The sequence below is a fragment of the Chanodichthys erythropterus genome, chromosome 24 (genome assembly GCF_024489055.1).
Source record: "Chanodichthys erythropterus isolate Z2021 chromosome 24, ASM2448905v1, whole genome shotgun sequence".
NCBI classification, from domain to species: Eukaryota; Metazoa; Chordata; class Actinopteri; order Cypriniformes; family Xenocyprididae; genus Chanodichthys; species Chanodichthys erythropterus.
The window spans coordinates 27,335,766-27,362,941 of NC_090244.1; the positions used below are offsets into that span (position 1 = coordinate 27,335,766).

Here is a 27,176-nt window from a genome sequence, read left to right on the forward strand (position 1 = left end):
AATTTTGATAAAATATTACGAAACAAACCGTTTTATCATAATGTGCCCTTATGAATTGTGTACAAATTTAAGGTCAGCATTGTTTATTGGTTTCTTTAGGAAGAATAAATAAAACCCAGTAACTTTATTAGGTTTTAAGTCAGTAATGTCTTGCAGCGAAATGTGCTAATTTTAAAAACGATCCCTCAGAAAAACCCACCCAAAGAAATGTTATCAAGTGTGAAGAAATTTTAATTTTAGTTCAACAGGCCACGTAGGTTACATATTTGGCACTTGAGCAAATGCATTTTGAGAGATGCTCTTCTGGCTAATTCAGACACAGAAGCAAGAAGTGCAACAGTAGCTAACCATAAATATCACACACACACACTCTGATCCACGAGCCAGAGATGCTGTCACACTGATAAGACTATCTGTCTTCCATAATGTAGTTATACACCCCCATTGCTTCAGTAATCAAGCTTCAACAGTCAAATGTTCAGCAATAAAAATTGAAAGGTGATTTGTGAATTTAACCATGTTATCAGCAAGGCTTACCTAAGGATGGAGAAAGATGAATTACAGTGGACAGTATAACTTAACTACAACACTTGCCTACAGTATAGGGAAGTACAATAACACGCAGTGACAATATTATTATTAATTTTGTTTATCAATAATAATAATAATAATAATAATGTTATTATTCGTACAGTTCTCGTTATTTGTCAACTATCCACCACATAAAAACAGCGAATTTATTACAGCAAATGCATGCTCGCATGTTTCTAAAAGATGTTTCGCATGATTAGGCTTTGACCTTCCTCTTTAAGCGCGTCAACTACAGCTACTACACTTGATGTTGAAAGATAAGGAAGTGACTTTTGGTATTTTCAAACAGTTTCACAAAATCGTGACACAAAGATCAAAACATGGCCACTTCTGTAAAACATTTTGGCCGCAGAGAGAGAGAGAGAGAGACGGGACACAAATGCATCGCTCCCATTATAACCGCGCGCGCTTGCACGCACTTCATTGATTATTATCGGAGCGTTGAAATCGTCGCGTGCCCTGAAAGTAATGAACAAACCTGTGTGGCCCAGCGATGACTGATGAGTGTAACTGCTCTCCCCAAATATCAGCCTGAAGTCCAGTTCCTCGCTGTAGTTAGTAGTCATTGCATTAGCGACCTCACTTTCTTCTATTAAATTACATAAACAAACAAGTCCATGCGCGCGCAAACGCCTCTCTCCAACTTTCTACAAGCGTCACTTTGGTTGACAAAACAGAGATGGTGTCAGCGCGAAAACCCGGAACACACGGTCCAAAATGTCCTTTTTTCCCCCCTCAGAAGTTGGTTAGTTAGTGCCTTTGATGTTGTTTCGTCCCGGACTTTGTTGACTTCCTGCTGTGTTTAATAATCCCATGCTGGGTTTTGTGTTGGTCTCGCGCACATGTAGATGGATATAGTAAAGTTACATTTTACACTGCGACTCCAGACGTGACGTCACGACATTTGACAGACTACAAACGCTCGAAAAGGAAACACACGCACGCGCGCGCACGCGCCCACATTTGCAAACAGCAACAATGTAACAAGTGTGCGAGAACAATTCAGCCGCAGTAGGGCAGAGAGCGGTATACTTTTATAACAAAGTGCACGCAGATATCTCAGGTAATACAAACTTAGTTTGCAAGGTCAGAATATGGTCGTCTCTCAAAACAGTAAGCGCACTTACATAAAAAAAAAATACCATGGTAACCACTGTTTCCGCTTAAATAATGGATACTGCAGCTGTTGTTAACACTGCAAAATGACCAAACAATATAACAATTATATGGTAACAGTGTACGAGCCTTATAAAATCGACTTAATTTACAATTTAACCATTTAAGGTGTCCTTTTTACAGTGTAATTATACATTTAAGTACTGAGTAATAACAATAACACTCGCTGAAGGGTTATAATTATGCATAATTTACCACAGTAAGTACATGTAACATGCTATAAGGACACTAAAACAAAGTGTTACCCATTATTATGGCTGTTACAGTTTTATTTACAGGTAAGGTGTGAATTTTCTTCAATGTTAGTCCTTTTTCTAGCTTATATGCAGATATATAGTAGTCAACATTTGAAGTGGATTAAAAAAAAAGTTCATTAAAGTTGTCCTAAGAAGGTTTTAGGACAACTTTGATGAAAGGTATTTATCCACTTCAAATGTTGACTACTATACAACTTGGTTTAATAGAGTATCCAACCAGTTTATTAAAAAGAAAGCCTGTTTAAAATGCTACTTTTTTTGCTTTTATTTCGTCTTGGCTGAAGCTGGTTATCATGGCTGCTTACCCGTACAGCTTTGTGGATTATAATGCCCAAAATGCTGTCTAGTTATGCAGCATACTAGGTTTTGAGAAACAAAACAGTTCAACACAATGTTCAAATGCATAGTTAAAATGGTTTATTTCCAGATGCTAAAGGAGAAATAAAAGTTTCATGACAGTATGGTAGCAGTTTTGACTTCCTTGTACTGTAAGTAATTGGAGCTACACTGCGCCCTTCTGGTGAAGAGTGGAAATCCATCAAAATAATTATAGAAGTATTTAAGAAAAATCGTCCATGCAAAACAGGGGCATACAACAAATTACAAACCAGTATTTCTAATAGAAAACACTACTAGTCTGCAATGGCACTTGATAACGCTGGATTTAACAAACTTAAAAGCAAACACGGTAATTTGTCAGATAAAACGGCACTTTGCTTTGAAATAAAGAGGAATGAAATAGTGTGGCCAATGTTAACTTGTGGTCTGACCACAGTCACCATTCACAACTTTCGTCCTGCATCTCATTTCCTCTTCCTCTTCTGGTGGGACTTCACTTATGTGTCTCTTTCGAGCTGCTGACTCATTGTCATTTAGTGCTGCACATTTGTTGTCGTCCCTCTTGCGTTTATTTACCAGTCCACTGTTCTCCTCTCCGATCCGACCCTCTGGAAGCCCAAGAGTGCGTAAACACACTATAGCAGCGGCCTGCTCCGCAAACTTCTTCGACTTCTCCCTGAACAGAGGAAACATGGAATCAGAGACAGAAATATCAAAGAGTCTGAGCGTATCAGACGCCAAACTCACCACAGCGTAGAACGGTACTTCTTATCGGCCACAACAACCGTGGACTGAAACGCTCGATCTTGAGTTCGCTGTTCCTAAGAAGTAAACAAACAAAAAACTAAAGGCTCGGGATCCCATAGGAGCCAAATGCATGACAGGAAGAACTAAAGGACGATTTAAGAGTTCAAGAGGGAGTATATAGGTTGAAAGTAGGTCAGATAAATATGAAGGAGGCAGGTTATTGCAAAAATTTAAATTCAATATGCTGTTTAACATGAAGCCAGTGCAGTTGTTGAACAGGAAATGTGTGTTTCATCTTAAGAGTTCTAGTGATTATTCATGCAGCTGACTTCTGCACGAACTGTAACTTGTGTAAGAGTTTGAGGGGAAGACCATAAAAAAAAAAAAAAAAAAGAGCATTGCAATAGTCAATATGTGGAGTAACAAGAGAATGACCAAAATAGCAGTGCTCCTCATTGAGAGGGCTGGGCGGAGGTGGTTAAAGGGATAGTTCACCCAAAAATGAAAATTTGATGTTTATCTGCTTACCCCCAGTGCATCCAAGATGTAGAGGACTTTTTTTCTTCAGTCGAATGCAAATTATGATTTTTAACTGCAACCGCTGCCGTCTGTCAGTCAAATAATAGCAGTGATTGGGAACTTGAACAATAAGAGTCGAAAAAACTTCCATAGACAAATCCAAATTAAACCCTGCGGCTCGTGACGACACATTGATGTCCTAAGACACGAAACGATCAGTTTGTGCGAGAAACCGAACAGTATTTATATCATTTTTTACCTCTAATACACCATGTCAAACTTCGTTCAGCTTCCTGTTAGTGAGGTCTGATCGCGCTCTGACAACGGAAGTGATGTCTGACACTCATTGAAGTATATGGGCAAGACATCACTTCCGTCATCACAACGCGTTTTTTGACCTCACTAACAGGAAGCTGAACGAAGTTGGACATAGTGGTGTATTAGAGGTAAAAATTATATAAATAATGTTCGGTTTCTCGCACAAACCGATCGTTTCGTGTCTTAGGACATTAATGTGTCGTCACGAGCCGCAGGGTTTAATTTTGATTTTTCTAAGCAAGTTTTATTTACTGTTATAGTTGAAGTTCCCATCCACTGCTATTATTTGACTGACAGACGGCAGCGGTTGCAGTTAAAAATCATAATTTGCGTTCGACTGAAGAAAAAAAAGTCACCTACATCTTGGATGCACTGGGGGTAAGCAGATAAACATCAAATTTTCATTTTTGGGTGAACTATCCCTTTAAATGTTACATGTGTGATAATAAGGCGTCTGAGTAACCTTGTTAATATGTGCTTCGAAAGTATTGTCGAGGATAACACCCAAACTCTTGTAGTACCACTGGTCTTTGACAGATTATTTTAGTATTTCTGTTTTACTCCTCTTAAAGGTGCCATAGAATGGAAAATTGAATGTACCTTGGCATAGTTGAATAACAAGAGTTCAGTACATGGAAATGACATACAGTGAGTCTCAAACTCCATTGTTTCCTCCTTATATAAATCTCATTTGTTTAAAAGACCTCAGAAGAACAGGCGAATCTCAATATAACACTGACTGTTGCGTAACAGTCGGGATCATTAATATGTACGCCCCCAATATTTGCATATGCCAGCCCATGATCGAGGCATTACACAAGGGCAGCCAGTATTAATGTCAGGATCTGTGCACAGCTGAATCATCAGACTAGGTAAGCAAGCAAGAATAGCGAAAAATGGCAGATGGAGCAATAATAACTGCCATGATCCATGATATCATGATATTTTTAGTGATATTTGTAAATTGTCTTTCTAAATGTTTCGTTAGCATGTTGCTAATGTACTGGTAAATGTGGTTAAAGTTACCATCGTTTATTACTGTATTCACGGAGACAAGACTGTCGTTATTTTCGTTATTAAACACTTGCGTCTGTATAATTCATAAACAACTTCATTCTTTATAAATCTCTCCAACAGTGTAGAATTAGCCGTTAGCCACGGAGAACAGCCTCAAATTCCCTCAGAATCAAATGTAAACATCCAAATAAATCTATACTCACATGATCTGATGCATGCATGCAGTATGCATGATGAACACTTTGTAAAGATCCATTTCGAGGGTTATATTAGCTGTGTGAACTTTGTTTATGCTGTGTATTAGAGTCGAGAGCTCGGGGGCGGGGAGCGCAAGGATTCAAAGGGGCCGCGCACTGAATCGGCGCATTTCTAATGATGCCCCAAAATAGGCAGTTAAAAAAAAAAAAGAATTAAAAAGAAAAAAAATCTATGGGGTATTTTGAGCTGAAACTTCACAGTCACAATCAGGGGACACCTTAGACTTATATTACATCTTGTAAAAAAACGTTCTAGGGCACCTTTAAGCTTAAGAAAATTCCTTGAAAACCAAGCTTTAATTTCAGACAAACAGACAGAGAGCATGGAGGAAGTTCTGAAGTTGGTTTTGAAGATAAATAGAGCTGTGCGTTGTCCGTGTAACAGTGAAAATGGTTACCAAATTTCATAAAAATGCTTTCAAGTGGCAATAAATAAATGATAAATAGTAAAGGACCCAGGACTGATCCCAGTGGGACACCTGTAGTCATAGGCGCCGATCCAGTAACATTCCCCCACGGAAATGGTCGAGCACCCACGGAAAAATACGAGATATTCTCCATTGATTTTAACCAATAGAAAATCAATTAGAGCTTTCAGACATTATCTTCACCCTTTTTTATAGTTTATTTAAGGCCGTTTATATGGCAGTATTTTAATGGCAAACGTCGAGAGTGCATCCAAGTGATGCGAGAGCACAAATGGCTCTGCTCTCGATCAGATACATCAGCGCGCTCAAACTTTCCTTGCATGAGATATCAGCGGGAGCATGACTCGCGACAACACTCGTAAAAAAAAAGTGATATACAAACATTAATCACCTTCTTTACTTTATGAGGGGAAAAAAAACGATATGAGGGCAGATTCGAACCACTGATAATTAGAGCACAGCTGGACCTCTGACTGTATTAACGAAAATCCTACCACTACACTATTAGGGAACGTGAAACCTGAACGTGGATTTATCTGTAATATAATATATGGGGGTTGATGTGGGGCACTGGGCACCCACCGGCAGAAACATAAATCGGCGCCTATGCCTGTAGTTATATATGAGGATTTGGATTTAAACTGGCTTAAAAGATGCAGTAGGTGTTCTGGGAAAATGCTAACTTTAGCCTGCTAGCATTGAAAACATTTCCCAACCTCCCTTTAGTTTGGACCGAACAATGATTAAATGAACATTTTATGGTCCTACACCTCCCACAGACAATATATATATTTATAAAAATACATTTAGACCGCTTAACATAGTGATTGCTATCAAAATATGAAGCGACTTTCAACCATTTGGGAAGATGATGATTGGCACACGTGTTCACAAATGGAAATTATAAGCGATTTCAAACGCAGCACTTGCAGATTAGCATTTACTGTGAATGGAAACTGAAACTGAACAAACTGCTGTGCTTTGCTCTGAAACATGCAGCGCGTCAGAATATATAATTACATCAAAAAAATATCTAAGTCATATCACATTCTCATAACCATATATATATTAGGGCTGGGGCGATACGCCTATCTCCCGATTCGATACTACCATGATACTTGGCTGCCGATCCGATATGTATTGTGATTTTTTTTTAAGAATTGCAATTCGATATTACGATTTCTCTTTTTTTCCTTTTTTTAACACTAAACCATAGGAAATTTAAATTTTTTAATAATACATGTATACAGATTGTACATGATATATAAGATGTGACTATAACTATAGTTTCCTGCACCCACTAATAAAAATATATCTCAAATATCTGAATAACTTGGGGTTTGACTGTAATATATATATATATAAATAAATAATGCACACACACAAGACTTTACACACTTAAAATTAGGCTACTTTATATATCCAGGTTTTTTTAAGACTAGGAGAAATCATGGTGTTTGAAACAAAAAAAACAAACAAAAAAGAAAAAAGTTTTACAGGTGGTGAATAGAAATTGATGTTTTGTCTTATTTTGATGCTTAAATAATTTTGAGTCTTTTTGAGGCCTCAATGGAGGTTTTCCGAGAACCACTGCTATCTGCTGGAACTGACCGTCTCATAAACAGGCTGATCGAGCTTTTCCTTTCGGCTCCATTCCAGCAGGTACATCTTCGGAGTGATCTGAGGTGGATAATCTCGTCTGGGAAACAGACACACAATCGCACATACAGTAAATACAGTGTACAAGCCAAAGTGCTTTCCTAGGGCCACATGGCTCATGAGACAGTCACAATGCACCTTTCAAAGCGGACAGGCATCGTAATGACATCATCCTCCAGTTTAGGGTTTTCCGACTGATCACCGTTGGTCTGTAGGGCCGCTTTTCTAGCCTCCAGTTGAGCGTTGGTCTTCATGTAGAAGTCAGTCAATCCAAACACCTCACTGCAAAACAGAAACTTTTTTTTTCAGCACATTTAATTAAATCTTCCACTCATTAATAGTGTCATTTTTATCTTGTGCTATCTTGAAAGCAATTCCACATGTGCAAAGCATATTACCATATAAATCATGTTACCATATTTCTTCATTGGTCTGAGCTGCATGTAACCGTTTTCCAAATGGAGACTCAACTCTGTCTCTGAGCATCTGACATAAGCAATATTTGGTGTTGAACGGGTTATTGTCATAGCGAACAGCCTGTTAGTAAACATAAGCAAAAAATCTCATTGAGACTCATAAACAACATATTTTACATGGATCACTATTTGGAAGATTTAGAGTATTTTCATGGAAGACTAATTTGCTATTCCAGTCATCTGATACATTTACTTTTAAAGGGGTTTTATTTAACATAGTATATTATTGCATTTTATTTTTTATGACTTGTTGCACAACTTTGTTATCCATTAAATTTTTATTTTTATTTTTTTTCAATTTTCATTTTTTATTTTTTTATCAATTTTATTTGCTACATCTTTATTTGTTGTTTAAATAATTTATGGCTGAACTGAAGACATACATAAATGTTGTCCCACATACGTATTTGATGTACTCCTCCATGACCGCGTCCACAGGCAGCGCCCCCTGCTGGCGGAAGACTGAAGGATTCCACATGGCCGCCCGGGCGATCATGACAGATGACGCTCCTGTAGCAACTCGAAACGTCTCGATGTCCTCAAATGTCTTCACTATGTCTGAAGAGCCACCACTACAGAGAGAGAGAGTAATGAAAACACAACGATAACAACAGAAATCAATAATACCATATGTAAACAGTTTCTATTCAAGCAGTTGTGGCATAAATGTGATGTAGGGTAAAACCTGACTTGGCAATGACAGGTATGGACACGCTCTCAGCGACGGCCTGTATGTAATCACAATGGACCGGGTGCCGCGGCCTCTCCTCTTTCATCCTGACACAAATATAAAGACGTTGTAAGCAGACGTAAGAAGAATCCGTCTGTAAGCACACGTTTAACCAACACTTCTAACCTGCCGTGCACTGCTATGGCCGCCACTCCCGTTCGTTCAATCCTCTTCACTAAATTCACCGTGTCCTCCAGCTGAAAGAGCACATGTCGTCAGTTATTATTAATTACCAGGAACAATACATGTCATTTTATATATCAGGGTTTCTTAGCTTCCTTATTATTTTACAACAAAACACACAGAAAAGCGTCACTTACTGTAGGAAGGATTCTGATTTTACATGTAACGGGTTTTGAGATTCCATTCACAAGAGTGCTCAGAATCTACAAGACAAGATGTTCAAATAATGATAAAGAAAATGTTTCATAAATACTGAGGTAGTTAAAATGCAGAAAACTTACAGCTTCGATTTTCTCTGGGTCAGAGAGAAGTGCCGATCCCATTCCTCCCTATGAGAGATGATGTGAAATGTATACATGACAGCAGAAGATATAAATATTAATAATAAATACATAAAAATAATGTTGAATTAGACCACAAATGCAAATGCTTCTTTCAATATGTTTCTCTCGTTACAAATTAAGTTATCATCATAACACTGAACAGGGATGAAGTATTCTTATAGGTCAAAACCCAGAAACGAGTTTCGTTTGAGCACTTCCGGTTCCATCGCCCTGCAGTCAATGAGTTTTTAGTTAAATAAAGTCTGTGGAGAACAAGCTCAAGATGTTTTCAACTTTTATTCTACAATACAGAACACATCAGTAAAACCCTCTTGAGATTTTTAAAGGTTTTTATGTGTCTTGGAAAAGACGGCTAAATGAGACAAGAGGACATTAAACATCATTACACTGACCAAGTAAACAAAGCCTGAAAGAGTTGTTGCAAGCTTAAAGGTGCCCTTGATTCAAAAACTGAATTTATCTTGGCATAGTTGAATAACAAGAGTTCAGTACATGGAAATGACATACAGTGAGTCTCAAACTCCATTGTTTCCTCCTTATATAAATCTCATTTGTTTAAAAGACCTCTGAAGAACAGGCGAATCTCAACATAACACCGAGTGTTACGTAACAGTCGGGATCATTAATATGTACGCCCCAATATTTGCATATGCCAGCCCATGTTCAAGGCATTAGACGAGGGCAGCCAGTATTAACGTCAGGATCTGTGCACAGCTGAATCATCAGACTAGGTAAGCAAGCAAGGACAACAGCGAAAAATGGCAGATTGAGCAATAATAACTGACATGATCCATAATATCATGATATTTTTAGTGATATTTGTAAATTGTCTTTCTAAATGTTTCGTTAGCATGTTGCTAATGTACTGTTAAATGTGGCTAAAGTTACCATAATTTCTTACTGTATTCACGGAGACAAGAGAGCCGTCACTATTTTCATTTTTTAAACACTTGCAGTCTGTATAATGCATAAACTTCATTCTTTATAAATCTCTCCAACTGTGTAGCATTAGCTGTCAGCCACGGAGAACAGCCTCAAATTCACTCAGAATAAAACTTTAACATCCAAATATATACTTTACTCACATAATTCGAAGCATACATGCATGACGAACATCTTGTAAAGATCCATTTGAGGGTTATATTAGCTGAGTGAACTTTGTAAATGCGCTGTAATATAGTCGACAGCAGGTGTGGCAGGGAGCGCGCGATTTAAGGGGGCGGCGCCGAGTGTAAATCAGTGCATTGTTAATAATGCCCCAAAATAGGCAGTTAAAAAAAAATTAATTTAAAAAAAATCTTTGGGGTATTTTGAGCTGAAACTTCACAGACACATTCAGGAGACACCTATATTACATCTTTTGAAAGAACGTTCTTGGGCACCTTTAATGAGGGCGTCCTTTAAGTCATGTGACCTTGGTGTAGTTAATTTATACTGTTCATTATTGGAGATTATCATGATGAGCAGAACGTGTAAGAATCATAAACATTTGTTGGTCACCGAGCTTATTTTCTGCAAAAAGACAATGGGAAAATCTGTTTGGGTTTTTGTCAAGGGAACCATTGAGATGAGAACAAAAACACGTCATCCTGTTTTGAGTGAGAAGTTGAATTGAAAACTTAAAGGGGATAGTTCACCCAAAAAATTAAAACTATCCCATGATTTACTCACCCTCAAGCCAGCCTAGCTTTATATGACTTATACTACTTTAGCTTTATAATGGGAGTGAATGGGGCTCACGATTTTGAACCCCAAAAAAGCGCATCCATCCATCATAAACGTAATCCATACTCCAAGGGGTTAATAAAAGCCTGCTGAGGTGAAGCGATGAGCTTTTGTAAGAATATATCCACATTTAAGTTTTAAACATGCTTCGCTTCAGACGTCACGCTTCTTCCGCCATAAGTCGACTTGCGTACAGATGATTGCCGCAAGCTGGTTATTATAGTTCATAAAGTTTTAAATGAACAGGGCTCCAGACAAAAAAAATAAAAAATAATAAAATAAAATGAATAAAAAAATCATTAAGGAGCCACTGGCTCCTATAGTGGGGAAAAAAAAAAAAAAACAGGCACCAAAAATACTTACATTTTAAATCACTTACTTTTAATCATCCTGTTGTTTATATATCTTCAGTTTCAGCATTTTCATCTTGTGACTTTTCTGAGAAATTAAGTCACTATTTTCACTTAATACTATTATAGTTTTTGTTAATATTTTGAATCCAATTAGATTTTTATATTTTCTGCTTTCATTTTTCGTTAAGTTTAATTTTTTGTTTTGTTTTGTTTTTAAACATGGCTGTTTAGTTTTTATAAATTTTTATTTCAGTATTAACATTTTTTCAAGCAATGAAAAAATGTTTTTTAATGATTTTAGTTAACTATAATCTTTATATTGAATATTGTGTGTCAAATAATGTTGTTAGTCTTTCCTTCCTGAAGCTACAACAGTTTACTTTGAATCAAATTAAAATAAATATAAATATCTGGAAATAAATATATAAATATATTACAATTGTTTTATGTAACCAAATAACAAACAAAGGAAATTAATATACATACAACTTTGATTAATGAACAGGCCAAAATACAGGACTCTTATTTTGAAATGCATGTGCTTTGCTTTTGCTGCTCATTCAAGTTCAGATGAGGAAGATAAAAAAAATATATATGTTGTTGCAAGCGTTACAACACATTACAATATGAATAATATAAAGCAATCGGTTGACTAGTGTGGACTAATCATTGAATGCGAGCTGCTCTGAAGCACTTTTGCGAGAGCCTGAAGACTTAAAAGATGCAGAGCTCACATTTATTTAATGAAAATAAAGTTAAATATAGCTGCGAGCAGCGATGGCGGGCCCAAGCCCGGTGGCACCGCCACCCCGGTGGCTTCAGGGCAACTGTGCACAGCGGGCAATAGGCACTTAAAACGGTTAAACATCAAAGGACTATGTCAAATTCACTCCACATTTACTGCACTACAAGGTGCCGCTATAGAGCCCCTCCTCCCTGCCCATTTTCAAAGGATTACATGTGCCAAGTTTTAACATTATTCTGATGAATTTTGAAGCAAATCAGGTAAAAATAAGAGGGTGATCTCAATGTATGCTGAAAGTGACACATTTTCTGCTTCCAGTTGGTGGCGCTATGACTTTGAATCACAATACTCAAATCCATGTGATCAGCCTTGTACAACGAAGACTAAGCCAAAGTTTCATCAAAATCAATTAATGTATGCAGAAGTTATAACACTTTGTTTCCCTTTTCTTGCCATAAATTCGTTGCCTCGCCACGGCCAAACCGTTTGAGATATCCAAAATCCGTTTGCAATTAAACAACTTCAATGTGTTCGCAACAAGTTAAAAAAAGCTTGGTGTAAATTGGATAAACCCTGTAGGAGTAGTAGTATAAAATTCATAGCCTGTTTTTTCAAAAAATTAACATTCAAACCAAAATAGCTGACTTCCTGTTGGTCGGAGCTAATGAATGTAAATTAGAAAATTGTCCGGCTTGATGAGAATAATATGTGTACCGAGTTTGGTGACTGTAGGAAAAACTAACCCCCCCACTTTTGTCAAAAGGTGGCGCTACTGAGCCCCTCCACCACGCCCATTTCTATGGCTTTGTCCATGTCTACTGGTTGACAATATTGATGTGTGTGTCGAGTTTCATGCAATTTGAAGCATGTTAAGAGCCTCAAAAACACTCAAGAATATTATTACAGTTTGACCTGTTGCCATGGCAACAATATTTCAAATATCAAAAATCCTGTCATAGGTCTACATCTGCTGTGTATTGACATTACACTGATGAAGTTTGAAGCAAATCAGGTAAAAATAAGAGGGTGATCTCAAAGCATTTTAAAAGTGATACACTTCTTGCTGCCATTTGGTGGCGCTATAACTTTGACTCACAATAGTTACATCCATGTGATCAGACTACTACAACCAACACACTCCTGAAGTTTCATAAACATCAATCAATGTATGCAGAAGTTATAACACATTTCCTGTTTCCTTTTTCTCGCCATAAATTCGTTGCCTCGCCACGGCCAAACCGTTTGAGATATCCAAAATCCGTTTGCAATTAAACAACTTCAATGTGTTCGCAACAAGTTAAAAAAAGCTTGGTGTAAATTGGATAAACCCTGTAGGAGTAGTAGTATAAAATTCATAGCCTGTTTTTTCAAAAAATTAACATTCAAACCAAAATAGCTGACTTCCTGTTGGTCGGAGCTAATGAATGTAAATTAGAAAATTGTCCGGCTTGATGAGAATAATATGTGTACCGAGTTTGGTGACTGTAGGAAAAACTAACCCCCACTTTTGTCAAAAGGTGGCGCTACTGAGCCCCTCCACCACGCCCATTTCTATGGCTTTGTCCATGTCTACTGGTTGACAATATTGATGTGTGTGTCGAGTTTCATGCAATTTGAAGCATGTTAAGAGCCTCAAAAACACTCAAGAATATTATTACAGTTTGACCTGTTGCCATGGCAACAATATTTCAAATATCAAAAATCCTGTCATAGGTCTACATCTGCTGTGTATTGACATTACACTGATGAAGTTTGAAGCAAATCAGGTAAAAATAAGAGGGTGATCTCAAAACATTTCAAAAAGTGATACACTTCCTGCTGCCAGTTGGTGGCGCTATAACTTTGACTCACAATAGTCACATCCATGTGATCAGACTCCTATAACGAACACACTCGTGAAGTTTCATAAAGATCAATATATGTATTAAGACGTTATAACACATTTCCTGTTTCCTTTTTCTCGCCATAAATTCGTTGCCTCGCCACGGCCAAACCGTTCGAGATATCAAAAATCCCCTGGCAATTTTTAATCATCAGTGTCTTGACTTCATGCTGACCGAGTTTGGTGGCGATCGGATTAATCGTCTAGGAGGAGTATATCAAATTCCAGAGCATGCGTTTTTCAAACAACCCTTAATAGCTGACTTCCTGTTGGCGTGGCGATTAACTTAGAGCGCGAAAGTTGTTCGGCCCGATGAGGTCTATATGTGTACCGAGTTTCATACTAATACGTGCAAGCATGTTTAATATATGGACCAAGTTTTCAGACTTTTTTCAAGGGGGCGCTGTCGAGCCCCCCTGCCACGCCCGGGTACCAGCCTCTCCGGCGTCCTAATGGCCGCGGATTCCAATGTGTGTGCCAATTTTCAAGAGTTTTTGAGCATGTTAAGGCCCCCAAAAAGCCCCGGAAGACGGAAAAAAAAAAAATAAAAAAAAAAAAAATAATAAAAATAATCCTTAGAAGAACAAGAGGGCCCTGCGCGAATTTTCGCTTGGGCCCTAATAATAATCCTTAGAAGAACAAGAGGGCCCTGCGCGAATTTTCGCTTGGGCCCTAATAATAATCCTTAGAAGAACAAGAGGGCCCTGCGCGAATTTTCGCTTGGGCCCTAATAATCCTTTGAAGAACAAGAGGGCCCTGCGCGAATTTTCGCTTGGGCCCTAATAATCACATTAGGGAGTATCGCAAATTGTTTTTCCATCCACAACATACAAGACACCTAAAAAGATCATTAATACTCTTGTTTTACAATTTAAGGTACTGAAGACTTTTTATGACCTTACATTTATCTGATGAGCATGAGCAGAGTGGAATAATGAAAGTAATTATCTCATTTAATTACGTCAACACAGCAAATTATGTGATAGGCTACTGGTCACCGAACACACACAAATAACAAAAATATCACTCACAAATTAATATTTTTAGTCGCAAATGCGACCGTTTTAGGCACAGTCTGGAGCTCTGATAAGGATATTTTTCTTTACAAAAACCCATCACTTCTCTTCAGAAGGCCTTTATTAACCCCCATTTACTACCATTATAAAGCCTGGAAGAGCCAGAATATTTTTTAATATTTCTCAGATTGTGTTCGTCAGAAAGAAGAAAGTCATGTACACTTAGGATGGCTTGAGGCTGAGTAAATCATGGGATAATTTTCATTTTTAGGTGAAATATCCCTTTAAAATTAATTTTAGGATGTCTGTAGGCATTTTCCCTATGTTATCAGCACAAATTGATTTAAAGGCGCAGTACGTAAGAATTATGTCCACTAGAGGTCACTAGGGGCCTATTCAAAACAAAGGCGTAGCTTGATGACGTCAAGTTTGAGCGCGGAATCATGGGACTTAACCTCAAAGCCGGTGGAAAAGAATAGGGATTGGAGTCGGGAAGAAATCATGTTCATGGATGTGATTATTATTAACGTTACTGTAGTATGAAGCAGAGCATGACGAGTGTTGTGGAGCTGAACGAGGAGCTGGAGCGATTGATCAACACACGCCTCACGAGCAGCGGGACTTTTATTATGACACAGTCGTCGCTTCCGCTTTTCCGGTCATGAGTATGAGGTAACGCAGCTCTGTTTATCATATTAGATACATTTGAGAGATTGTTGAAAATGATGTTATAACGTTACTCTGTGCGTTCGCTCGGTGGCTGCTGTGAGACACTGTTACACACTGCAGTAAGATAGATCCATTTTACAATATCATATTAAATGCTGGATGGCTTGTGTTGATAAATGACAAGCAATTAATTTTAAAATGTATTGATGGAGAAAATGCTGTATTACTGTTACTAAAAATAAAGCTGCATCTGATTATGCTATGTTAGCTGCTTCACAAAATAGTGTTTTTCTCTGAGGAATGGTAAAGCATGGTACTCGCAAAAAATCAAGAAAATTAGATTTAAACAATAAGACTAAACGTGTTGAGCTATTTAACAATGATTAGTTTTCTGCCTATAAATATATCAAAACAGTTGTTCCCTTGTCTATTTAAACGTGTAAATATTAAAGCGTCTTTGGTGTTTCCATGGTTTCTACAAAATAAAACCGGAAACCGAGGGTAACGCGGGTATGACGCAATTGACAGGTGACTCCTCACACGTCCACACATTAAAATTGCAATTTTCTCACAATTTACAAATAGCTGCAAACATTTGAGATATTGTAAGTACTCAAAATATATAACACTGGCCTAGTGTTTTTTGGATATTTTAGTTTTAAATATGGTTCAAGTTTTAAATATGGTTTTGAATTCCTAGATTTTCAGTGTATCCTCAGACTTTCAAACCCCACTGTATGTTTGACACAGAACCAGGCCGTACCTTGGTGGAGTATTCCTTGGGACAGCCCATATTCACATCAATGGCCGCCACATCGTTCTCCCTGCTCAGGATGAACAACAGCCACGTTAAACAAGTTCATGAAGAGCAACACTACATGAACAACTTTAAATGTATGATAATAAAAGAACAACAACTCACACAAGTTTAGCCACAGCCAGGGCTCTCTCTGGATCAGCCGTTCCCTGAAACACAAGCACAGAATGTTTTAAAATGAATAACAGTGCAGTCAGGAAAAGTTCAGAAAGTCTGAATCCTGAATACCATCTGAAAGACCACACGGCTCTTCTCTTTACTGCAGGTGCGAAACATCACGCGCTCATCTGGAGCAACAAAATCAACCGTCTCCAACACATCTGAAGACACATATACACATTATTAATATTTTAATGTGAACCCATTTAGATACCAGATGTTATATAATATCCTCAGATATCTGATATGACCAACAGAAACTGATGTACCGTTTATTACTCTCTCACACTGGGCCATTTTGATGTCAATCAGCTCCTGAAACACCACAGAGCCATGTTAACATGTAGAATATTGCAGGGCAAGTTCTTCAAATGAGTCATGAATGAAATGTGGTGTAAATGTTCGTCCTCACCTCACAGTACACAATATCTGCTCCATAGTCCAGCGCCAGCAGCCTCATGGGAAGAGTGCCCACCCGCACCATAGGGGCCAGAACAGCCTTACGATCAAAACACAGCCTGCCCACACTGTCCGCCATCATCATCGTCCATCCACGAACCACTGCAGACCGACATTAGCTTGTTCATGAGTGCCAATGTAAATAATAGCAGATCAGAAGCCTTTAAATGACACCTATATATTATATATATTCATAATATAGCCAAATATGTCTGGAATATAAAACACCGACTGTGCCATTATAACTACAACTATATTAACCTCATTTTGCTCATATTTACCTGATAGCAGCGCAGAACTTCCAAGCATCAAACACAACTTGAGTCAACATTACAGCTGCAGTGAACACGCGTGAACAGCGCTCGCTTCCGGTGTTGACGCCATCGCCACGCGACTGTCCGCTCCCAGAAAATGGGATAATTTCACTTCAAAATGTAAATCACTGCTAATTTAAAACTTTGGATAGATATTTTCAAATAACGGCACGCAGGTTAACTACATATTATAGTAGTAATTAAATTAGTTTTGTGTTATGTAAGAATATGAATGTAAAAGACTTGCACGCGCAGAGAACGTTTTGTGTGGTAAATGACTAAACGATCATACAACCAAATCAAATGCTAATTAATTAAAATATAAACAACTTTATTTGAAATATGAACATGTACACTTCTAATCTTCAAGAATCGTATTTTCCAAGTGTGTCGCGGAGGCGCCGTGGCTTAGTTGGTTAAAGCGCCTGTCTAGTAAACAGGAGATCCTGGGTTCGAATCCCAGCGGTGCCTTTTGACATCTCATTATTTATTCGGGTATTTTAACTGCTTTATCTTGTACAAACAGCCTTGCACATACAACTCTTTTAGTTTTACAAATAATTAAACTCATTCCCTATAGCAGAATTTAAAGTTTGCAAAAGTGTTTTTTTCTTTAAGTTTTATATTTAAAATTTAGCAGTTTGTATTGTAAAGCTAAATGTTGAGGTTTTTATTTATTTATTTTTTTTATCTGCCACTGGAATATTAGCAGCCACAAAATGACTGTATCTAGGCATCTTCTAAATATCTCAAATCACAATATAGAGTACTGAACCGGTTTTGTTTTAACATAGTTTTCCAACCTAAGGCAAATCAATCAAATCCTATTGGTTTAGATCTAGATAACAACATAAACCTGATAAGCAAAATAGCATATGACTATGAAAAAGAGTTAGTGTTTGAAGTTCTTCACCAGTTTTTAAGCATAAACCTCACTAGAAGCATTATTTTATTTATTTTCTTACAACCATTTATGAATTGAGAAAAGGTCTTCCCCAAGGGTGAAAAAAAAAAAAAAACAAAGAAAGGAGAATATAAAATTCAATCCCTTGTCAATAATTTTAAGCAATTAATCACATACTCTGTAAGAATAAGAAAATATGCCTAAAAATATCAATTCAGACTAAAGACCAAAATTGTGAAGAGTTAGAAACTATTTAAATGTATTTACACCAGTGAGGCGTACAGTGCCTGTAGAAACTGTTATGTGGTTGAAAAGTACATCATACAAAAGAGAGGAGAGATTCTGTACATGTATCAACATTTGCAAATGAACCCCTGTAGCAAATTATAGGGTTTTAAAACAGTTTTCTGCAGTAGAAATAACATCCCTAACCAAAAAGTGAGCAATACCGAGTGCAGAACAATCCATAATTGCTGAAACAGTGTTTCAAGGAAGCAGATTCTCATTCAAATACAGTCCCCATTGAAATAAACAAGGCGTTATTCTTTCATTTCTTTTTTACTACGACTACAAGCCTGGAAATTGTGGGCTTTAAGTGAAGAGCTGCCAAATTAAAGTGATAGAAAAATTCAAAGCGGTCCAGAAGCTTTGCTTGTGAAGGAAGATTTGTCAGTCCATTCTGCCATTTCAATAGGATCAAATTGCGGGAAAACAACAAAAAACACTCTTTGTCCCAGGTACGTAGCCCACTCTGTATAAAAGACGACATATACACATACATTTAGTTCATAAATACATTAAATCATTGCATGGTTGTCATTATTACACAATTTAAAGAAATAATTCACCCAAAAATGAAATATTCTGTTATTATTTACTCATCCACATGCCGTTGCAAACAATACAACTTGTGCAACATATTCCAAATATTCTAAATAGATTTTTTGTAAGGAACAGACCCAAATTCACTAAAAAAAATAAAAAATTGCTCCCAGTTGTAAACTCTCATTTGCACCTGATGTGCAAACAAATGTGGCATCAGGCCCATTGCCAAGGTGGTTCGGAGCGCATATCAAACCGCCAAAGTCACGCCCCCCTAGTGGTGAACCACTGAAATTTCAAAAAACTTATTACATAGGGAAGCCTTGTGTACTAAAATCACGTGACTTTTTGATACACGCTCCGAACCACTGATTTGAAACAAAAGATTCGTAAAACTTATAAGCTTCATGAAGCAGCGTTTTGAAATCGCCCATCACTAGATATTGTTTAATTAAGTTGTTATTTTGTTTTTTGTTCTCGATGCTTCATAATATTAAGGTTGAACGACTGTACTCACATGAACTGTTTTAAATATGTCTTTAGTACCTTTCTGGGCATTGAAAGTGTTAATTATCTTGCTGTCAATGCAGGCCTCACTGAGCCATCGGATTTTATCGAAAATATCCGAATATTCCGACGATGAACGAAGGTCTTACGGTGTGGATCGACACGAGGGTGAGTATGACAAAACTTTCATTTTTGGGTGAACTAACCCTTTAAGTTCAACTAATTGCATTTAAAATTAATTTAAACTATAATACATTTTTATTTAATTGCAATTACCATGCAATTTGGTGTCCAGAAACATTACATTCAGTTCCCACTTAAGTGTCCTTTTTAAAGGTATGCTAAAGTGGACTTCTTTTTCACAAGAGTGCTCACTCAAAGCTAACATGTGACTTCAGAAGACTCATATATAGTGCATGATTGACTTTATGTGGCACTTCTGTATGGAAAAGAGCAGCATGAACATTCTTCAAAACGTCTTATTTTGTTTTCCATGGGAAAAAAGGTTTGGAATGGCATGAGGCTGAGCAAATGATTCAATTCAACATGTATATTGTGAAGATATTCTTTGCTGAAGATATCCAGTCTACTTACCAATGAAGTCATATACACATTTTGGCTTGTCTTTCCAGTAAACTCCCAGGAAATAAACTGGTACTCCAGTGAGCATAATGACCAGCCCCACTCCACACACCAGTGGCTCTGAGTGCAAACTGAAGCCCAGCAGAAGAACCCAGAAGAGCAGATAACACACCGGCACTAGGAGACTCACCTGACAAGGGAACAAACCTAAAGCTTTGATATCCACACATTTATAATGCACCGTTTTGCTTTACTATGAAACATAAGTACATGGATGTAGAAAAGAATACACACAGGCTTTTTATAATATTTGTACATCACTGAATACCTTGATGGGCCTGTATAAGTTTGGCTTCTTCCATCTGTAGTAGAGCAGGCCAGCAATCGTGACTCCATAAGAGAGGTAGTTGATGAAAGATACATAGTTTATAAGGTTGTGAGTTTCTCCAATGCACAAGATTACGATCGTGGCAGTGCACTGAAAGATATGATCAAGAGGCACAATAGAGAAAGAATAAAACGAAGAGTTCATTCAAGTTAATGGGAACAAATTAGAACAAGTTACATCCAGAGAAGCAACACAATAGGGTTGTTGCTCAAACAAAAACTCATTGTTCTCATATGAAAATCACATACACAGACAAGCAGAGCTGGAATCGGTGTGCAGTGCTTAAAGTGGATCATAGCAAGAAGGCTGGGTAAATGTCCTTCCCGTGCCCCGGAGAAACACAACCTGAATGTTGTCGAACAAACACACACATAAACAGTAAATGCATAACAAAGAATCACTGTCATAAGCAGTACTGCTTTCCAGTACAAATATCTAAATATTCTTAAAAGTATATTTAATTACTTGAAAAGCAAATTGCGTAAGATACTACTTGTTTACAACGACAACAACAACAATAATATAGCTGCAAGCAGAAATTAAGGGGCCAAGCACAAAAAAAGGCACATTGAGTCATGCAAGCATGGCTGGGAACATCAGACCAGTGACAACAATAAGTAACTAAAGACAGTTTTAGATTATTTTAAGCGAAAACAAGATAAAATCATAAATACGATCACTGGTAATACGATTAAATTGCTTTTTTTGCCAATAGGTGGCGCTGTTATCAAATTGATGTTGTGTGCACAGTGTGTGGTGGCAATGACATAACGTTCATCATTCATGATCAACATGATCACCATTCATGATTCATTCATGTTCACCATTCGTGATGAATCTATAGAATGTTCCTCAGAAGGTAGGGCAAAGGTAAAAAGAAATGCGTTCACCTGGAGGAGGTGAAGAGGTAACCATTGATGCCCCCAAAAGTGGAGAGAGCCACAGAGATCGGCATGAGGGTGGAAAACACCCCAAGGAGTTTTTCACCGAAGGTCTAAGGCAAGCAAAACAAAGCTTTAGCACATCATTAACAGAATCAACATATTCAGACGAGAAGGTGTTGACCACTGATACCACAGTTTATTTCCATGTGCTGTCTGTGTTGACTGCTTTATTAACGTTTTCAAATCAAGCAATGTACAAATGCAGCCACACAACCTGTGTTGACCACATTTACACAGACAATCTTGAGCGGAAAGATGCAGCAGACTGCCACAATCTGACATACTTTACTAACACTACAGCATCACTCCACCAACGCGATCCAGACACCTGAATCAATGGATATACAGGATCCCAGCTTACATATTTATCACTTAATCCAGCTTTTTTATAGTTAACTAAAACTAAAACAACTTAAATTAAAACGAATAAAAAAAAAAAAAAATAGAGAGAGACATAAACACAACAAAACCACAAAAACTTTAATTAAAATTAAAATGAAAACTGAAAATACAGAAATAAAAATCTAACTTAAAACACTAAAATAAAGCTATAATAGTGTCTCAGTGATATTAAAATATCACTGATGTAATCATAAATTGAATGAAGAATTGAATGAAGAACTGCTGCCCTTATCAAAAGAAAGCATTCACAAACATCTGTTTTTAAAATCACCATGAAATCAAAATGGACAATTCTTGCAGTATTTATTATAAATTATTTATCTGTGCACATCATTATTTTGAAATTCATGTGCCCTTATCACTCACATGAGATCCACCAATAGCAAACCACAAGCATCCAATCACTTCCCCACGGAAAAAATCAAGTCCCGCTCTACATTTGTTTTTGTTCCAGAAGCCGTTTCACTTGGATGTACATCACAATAGGGAAGAAAAGATGAGCGCAACTTCTTTTTCATGCCGACTTTATTGAAATTTTGTCTGCTTTCTGCAGACTGTAATTGTGTGAGTCCCACACACAGAAACAAATGTGTTGTGAATCCATTCTTGAGTGTTAGAAGAGTGCTAATAATCTAATAAGAATGAACCCAGCGAGTCAAAGGCCTGTACTTACAACAGCCACTGCATTGGAGGACAGCAGTTCCTCAGGAGACATGGAGGAAAAATATGCAATGTTTGTGAGAGTGTACACAAACGTCACCAGTGGAATGGAGATGTATATGGCTCGTGGCAGATTCCTGAGGTAAAAAAAAACAAAAAAACAACAACATACCCATAAAAATAATATTCAAATTTATATATCCAGCCATAGTGCATGTGTGGTTAAAGGGTAAATGTGTAGAAATTATGGAGTAGTTCACGGGTTTGTTTCCTCATAAAATCTTTAAGCTAATAAGATTAAGCGTATTTGGCTTGCTGTCCGCTGTGGAGGGGCTCGAGGAAGCAGCTTCAACTTGAGCTTGGATATATCCCCCAGGGATAATGCCTGGAAGAGGAGTACGATAGATGAGATGCCTAAATTATGTGGTGGAGTTCGGGAGGTGGAGGGATATCGAAACAACTGATGCCAGAGCAGAGTGAGTACCTGCTTATATGCTTTGGATGTAATTGAAAGATTAGGGTTCCCTCCTCTTAAGATTATGTTTAAATTTCACTAATTGAAAGATTAGATTGGTACACTCTTCCCGAAATTACGTTGTGAACTTCACATAATAATTGTGGGTTAAAAAAGTGAGTCAAAAATGTATTTAGCCCATTGTCAGTGTCACGGGCTGTGTGGTGAGACAAACACACGATGAAGATGATGAAGTATAACAGGCTTTAATAATCCAAAAGGCAAATTCCAATAGCAGTCCAACACAACATGCACACTGACGAGACCCGACAAAAACAGAACAGAAGGTGTGTCCATGAAAACAAACTAACTATGGGAAAAAGGTACTGATTGAAAACAAAAGTCCATGTGGTGTGATAGTGTGACAGAATGCCCGCGAAGGGATGGCCAAACTAGCAGAGGATACAGGAGGTGGTTCCGGAGGTGGACAGCTGCCCGGGAGAAGGTGGATCTGAAAGGTTCAGGTTGGTGCTGAAGGTGGAGCCAGGGAGAAGCCTTGAGCAGGGGCGTGATGGCAGGTGCCCAGGCCACAGCCAGAACTATGCTCCATCGACAGCCGTAGGCAATGACGCTGGAGCGAGAGCCCACCTCGTAGCCGAAGGGCCGAGGTGATGGAGCGACGTGGAAGACCCCGGCGGCCGCGACTTAGCCGCAGTGATGAACCCCTGCGATGATGGTGTGGTTCTGGAGATCAGAGGGCAAGCGGGAGTGACCGAGGTAGTAGAGGGGGTAGAAGTAGAAGGGGTGGAAGCTAAATCACAGCGGACAACCCGCATGTCTGCAGTGCAGGTGTGGCGAGGTCTGACCCAGGTGGAGCCAACTGACCGAGGGAGCATGGCGAGGCCTGAATGGCTGATGGTCCACGCTGGAATCGTGGGTGGGAGGAGCGAAGGCACGGGATTCAAGGGGACAGATCAAAGTGGAGTGTAGTCTGCTGTGGTTGTAGGCATAGTCATGGGCTCCTCTTGTCCAGGCGGAGATGGTTCCCAGCTGGCCTGAGGTGGATCCGTGTGACTGAGAGGAGGAGTGGATACAGAGGGACTGGTGGGAGATGGTAACGAGTGGGTGGCAGGAGTGGCTGAGGGCTGCGGCTGGAGAGAAAGAAACAGTCCAATGATAAGGGCTAAGTCCTCCAAGGTGGTTGAAAGAGGTGGGGGGTGAGGGAGGCTGGGAGGGACTGACGGGACAGATGAAGATTCTCTTAATTTGTGGTCCGAATTTGGTGCTGCCAGAGTCTCGCTCTCAGTGCTCCTCCTTGCCCTCCGATTCCATGATGGCTCCCTCGGTGGTGGAAGGTGCAGCTGGTATGTGCACTCGGTCAGACTTGCGCATTTCAGGCTCCGTGGCGTCACAAGCCCCAGATGGCCTGGGTTTGCAGCTCACGGTGGAGAAGGACTCGTCATCTGCAGTGGGCTCAAACTGCTTTATCCCAACCGATGGGTTCTGGCGGGGCACTTGGTTGGGAGTGGGGCTGGTGATACCAACACCCACTCCACAAAGGAGGCGAAGCTCCCTCGAGGAGCCTCCCTGGACAACTGCGCTCGTGTGGAGGTGTTAAGGCCAATGCAGAGAAACGTGCACAGGCAGTCATGCAGGAAGGTGGTCTGATCGGCCAAATCCAAGAATTCCTCCAGGTGTTCTTCAAGGGAGCGGTCTCCCTGCTCAAGGCACAAAAAACTTGACAGCAGGAAAGTCCATGATAATAAAAAACAAAACAAAAAACAAAACACGAACAATACACTGCTTACTTTACTTTTTTTGGATCGGGTCTTCTGTCACGGGTTGTGTGGTGAGACAAACGCATGACGAAGAAGACGACATATAACAGGCTTTAATTATCCAAAAGGCAAATTCCAATATCAGTCTAACTGAAAACAAAAATCCATGGGGTGTGATAGTGTGACAGTCAATTACAATTTTAGAATTTTAATGTATACAGTGTATAGCTTAAATTACTAATGTGACTCAAATTCTTATAATGATAATTGGTAGCAGTTTCCTCAGAATGAGCCAGTACAATTATTCCAGCAGATTTTGTCAGTCTAATCATGTTTTAAAAGTGGTATCAGACTAACCTCCTCGGATCCACCACCTCCTCCGTAACATAGTTGAGAAAATTCCAGCCGCTGAAGGCAAAGGAGGCATGAAGGAAAGCCAGGGCAATCTGCCCTATAGATGGAGCTTTATTAAACGTGAACGCCACCTGTGGGGTCAGGCTCTCATAGTTACCTGAGCAGACAAGAACAGATCTGTTAATCTGACAAGCAACAAACAGTTGTGCTCTGAAGATAGATAACTTTTGAATTGATTGAAAGGATTACTAACTGACAGACTGATATATCAGTATAAAATAGTTTGCTTTATCAAAAGCCTTGTCAATAGATTTCCCATGGGGTGTGTACTTATGAACCAAATATTTCAGATTCCAATTTCATAATTATTCTTGAGATCTGTTTTCACTTTGATGAAGTCTTTTTACTGTTTTTTTTTTTTTTTGACTGCATGCAGAATTTGCAAACCAATATGAGTTGTATTTAGCTAGTAAGCTTCAGTCTTTTCTATGGTAAGAAAATACCTTATTAAAGGGATGGTTCATCCAAAAATTAATATTCTGTCAACATTTACTCAACTTCATGTTGTTTCAAACCTGTACATTAATTTTTTTCTTCTGTGGAACATAAAAGAAGTGTGAGTAAATGTTTCATTTTTGGGTGAACTATATGTTTACTATATTTACAAGTCAGGAGATTCAATTGATAATATGCATTATTTTGCATTAAAGGGGTCATGACATGAGAAATCAAATTTGCCTTGATCTTTTGACATATAAGAGGTCTTTGTACCATTAAAACATCCTGCAATTTTTAAACCCTTAAAAAGGTCCTCCTCATTATAAACAAAGCATCTGTTTAATCAAGCGCCAAAAAACAGCTTGTTTGGATTTTGTGGGATCTTTGACGACACACAAACGTGACGCATTATAACCACTGATGCTGTCTACACTGGATTCAGTATACAGATGTGCATGGGCGTAGGTTTAGGGGGGGACGCTAGGTACTAGTCCCTATCAATATTTTGAGATGACAAATTTGTCCCCACCAATATTTAGCAAGCTCCTTTGAACTGCTATTTGGAACTTTGCACTACTATTTGGATCGATTCTAACGGCCAGGACGACGACAGTACAAGAAACGCCGTAATAACAGGCTACACGCGCGGGCCGGGACTACTTTTGTGCTTGCACTAGCAGCGAGCGGATGGTGTGTGTGTGTGTGTGTGTGAGTGTGTGCGCGCATGTTGACGACGCAGACGGTAAGTTACTGTCTCTCTGCCACATACAAAGGCCAGAGAGTGGAGAAGAAAGGGGACATAAAGGGGACAAATTATAACTCCATTATGGCTACTTTCCACATAAGAAGTTTGTCCCCTGCATTTGCATAGGGGACAAGCTTCTTATGTAGAAAGTAAAATGTGGAAAGTAGCCATAATGGAGTTATAATTTTGAGTGCCAAAGAGTAGAATAAAGATGTTTTTTTGCTTTGTTTTTTTGGCTTATTATTATGCTCCAAAAGTTCTCAAAGTCTACCTCTCTACCTCTTGTGTCCCCACCAAAGCTGAGACCAAACCTACGCCCATGCAGATGTGCATTCACTTTACTCCACGTTTGAGTCTGTTGAAAATGGAAATACAGTAAATAGATGCGTAAAGGAACGTTTGCTTTGACGTGTCCAGTTTAAACAGCTTCTTTGCAGCAGGCGCAATGATATTAAGCAGTGACCCCCTGCTTGCATGGGGAGCGTGCCTTGCAACCACGGAGACATTAGTGAGAGTAATATCATTGCACTGCTGCACCCATGCTACGACAGCAACGTTCCTTGATTATTACGCCTGAATGAGAATATAGTTCCTAGCCATATCAGCCTAGAAAATCGCAACTTTTCATTTTCTGTCGGTCTTAGTACACAATGTAACTACAGAAGAGTCAAGTTTTAAATAGGAAAAATACCAAAACTCTTTGGTCATTTTTGAGCGAGATGCTAACGGTCTAATCAGATTCAATGAACTATGCTAAGCTATGCTAAAAGTGCTACCGCCAGAACCAGAGATCGGCTGAATGGATTCGAAAATGGTAAAACTCAACTGTTTAACTCTAGGGGAGTTGGAAAATTAGCCAGTGTTCCGTTAAAGTTTTAGTGCTGATGTTTTAATTACTTCTTTTTATAAGTATTTTAATTATATTACTTTTTAGAATTAATGACATTAACATACAGCT

General features: G+C 38.6%; 3 protein-coding genes, 1 long non-coding RNA gene and 1 other non-coding gene across 7 annotated transcripts in view; 2 read left to right on the forward strand and 3 right to left on the reverse strand.

The window, feature by feature from the left end:
• The window catches only part of nfatc3b (nuclear factor of activated T cells 3b), a 17,715-nt gene extending 16,225 nt beyond the window's left edge, over positions 1-1,490 (reverse strand). For both annotated transcript variants that reach the window (XM_067378795.1, XM_067378794.1), the window contains exon 1: positions 1,070-1,490. In XM_067378795.1, coding sequence (XP_067234896.1) covers positions 1,070-1,157 — 88 coding nt within the window. In that variant the 5' untranslated portion in view covers positions 1,158-1,490. The remainder of the gene's footprint in view (positions 1-1,069) is intronic.
• LOC137014474 (uncharacterized) overlaps positions 1-20,176 on the forward strand; it is a 21,290-nt gene extending 1,114 nt beyond the window's left edge. The window contains exons 2-3 of the long non-coding RNA XR_010893850.1: positions 19,497-19,581; positions 20,046-20,176. This is a non-coding gene — a long non-coding RNA (uncharacterized lncRNA). The remainder of the gene's footprint in view (positions 1-19,496; positions 19,582-20,045) is intronic.
• On the reverse strand, positions 2,432-17,297 carry dus2 (dihydrouridine synthase 2). 2 transcript variants are annotated; one of them, XM_067379278.1, is made up of 16 exons: positions 17,148-17,297; positions 16,820-16,968; positions 16,677-16,722; positions 16,477-16,568; positions 16,354-16,397; positions 16,195-16,255; positions 8,979-9,026; positions 8,835-8,900; positions 8,641-8,711; positions 8,475-8,561; positions 8,188-8,356; positions 7,724-7,845; positions 7,447-7,590; positions 7,261-7,348; positions 3,111-3,184; positions 2,432-3,039 (listed from the first exon to the last, which is right to left on the reverse strand). In XM_067379278.1, the coding sequence occupies exons 1-16, from the start codon at positions 17,173-17,175 to the stop codon at positions 2,778-2,780; spliced, it is 1,551 nt and encodes a 516-aa protein (XP_067235379.1). In that variant the 5' UTR covers positions 17,176-17,297; the 3' UTR covers positions 2,432-2,777. The 2 variants fall into 2 exon arrangements, with proteins under 2 accessions (XP_067235379.1, XP_067235380.1); XM_067379279.1 differs by having other exon boundaries at positions 16,820-16,985; positions 17,148-17,248.
• trnat-agu (transfer RNA threonine (anticodon AGU)) lies at positions 17,578-17,651 on the forward strand. The gene has a single exon. It is a non-coding gene; the product is annotated as a tRNA-Thr (tRNA).
• slc7a10b (solute carrier family 7 member 10b) overlaps positions 18,714-27,176 on the reverse strand; it is a 15,233-nt gene continuing 6,770 nt past the window's right edge. Inside the window, exons 5-11 of the mRNA XM_067378796.1 lie at positions 24,979-25,132; positions 22,403-22,526; positions 21,274-21,377; positions 20,632-20,728; positions 20,324-20,473; positions 20,008-20,185; positions 18,714-18,835 (exon numbers count right to left, since the gene is read on the reverse strand). Coding sequence (XP_067234897.1) covers positions 18,714-18,835; positions 20,008-20,185; positions 20,324-20,473; positions 20,632-20,728; positions 21,274-21,377; positions 22,403-22,526; positions 24,979-25,132 — 929 coding nt within the window. The remainder of the gene's footprint in view (positions 18,836-20,007; positions 20,186-20,323; positions 20,474-20,631; positions 20,729-21,273; positions 21,378-22,402; positions 22,527-24,978; positions 25,133-27,176) is intronic.

Excerpts from the sequence above, each read along its gene's own strand:
- dus2 (XM_067379278.1), bottom strand. The coding sequence starts at position 17,175 with ATGCTTGGAAGTTCTGCGCTGCTATCAG. Across the intron at positions 7,591-7,723 it reads CAGACCAATGAAGAAATATG|TGAGGTGTTTGGATTGACTG; the intron begins GTAACATGATTT and ends TCTGTTTTGCAG. Across the intron at positions 3,040-3,110 it reads AAGTACCGTTCTACGCTGTG|GGAGAAGTCGAAGAAGTTTG; the intron begins GTGAGTTTGGCG and ends TCCTCTGTTCAG.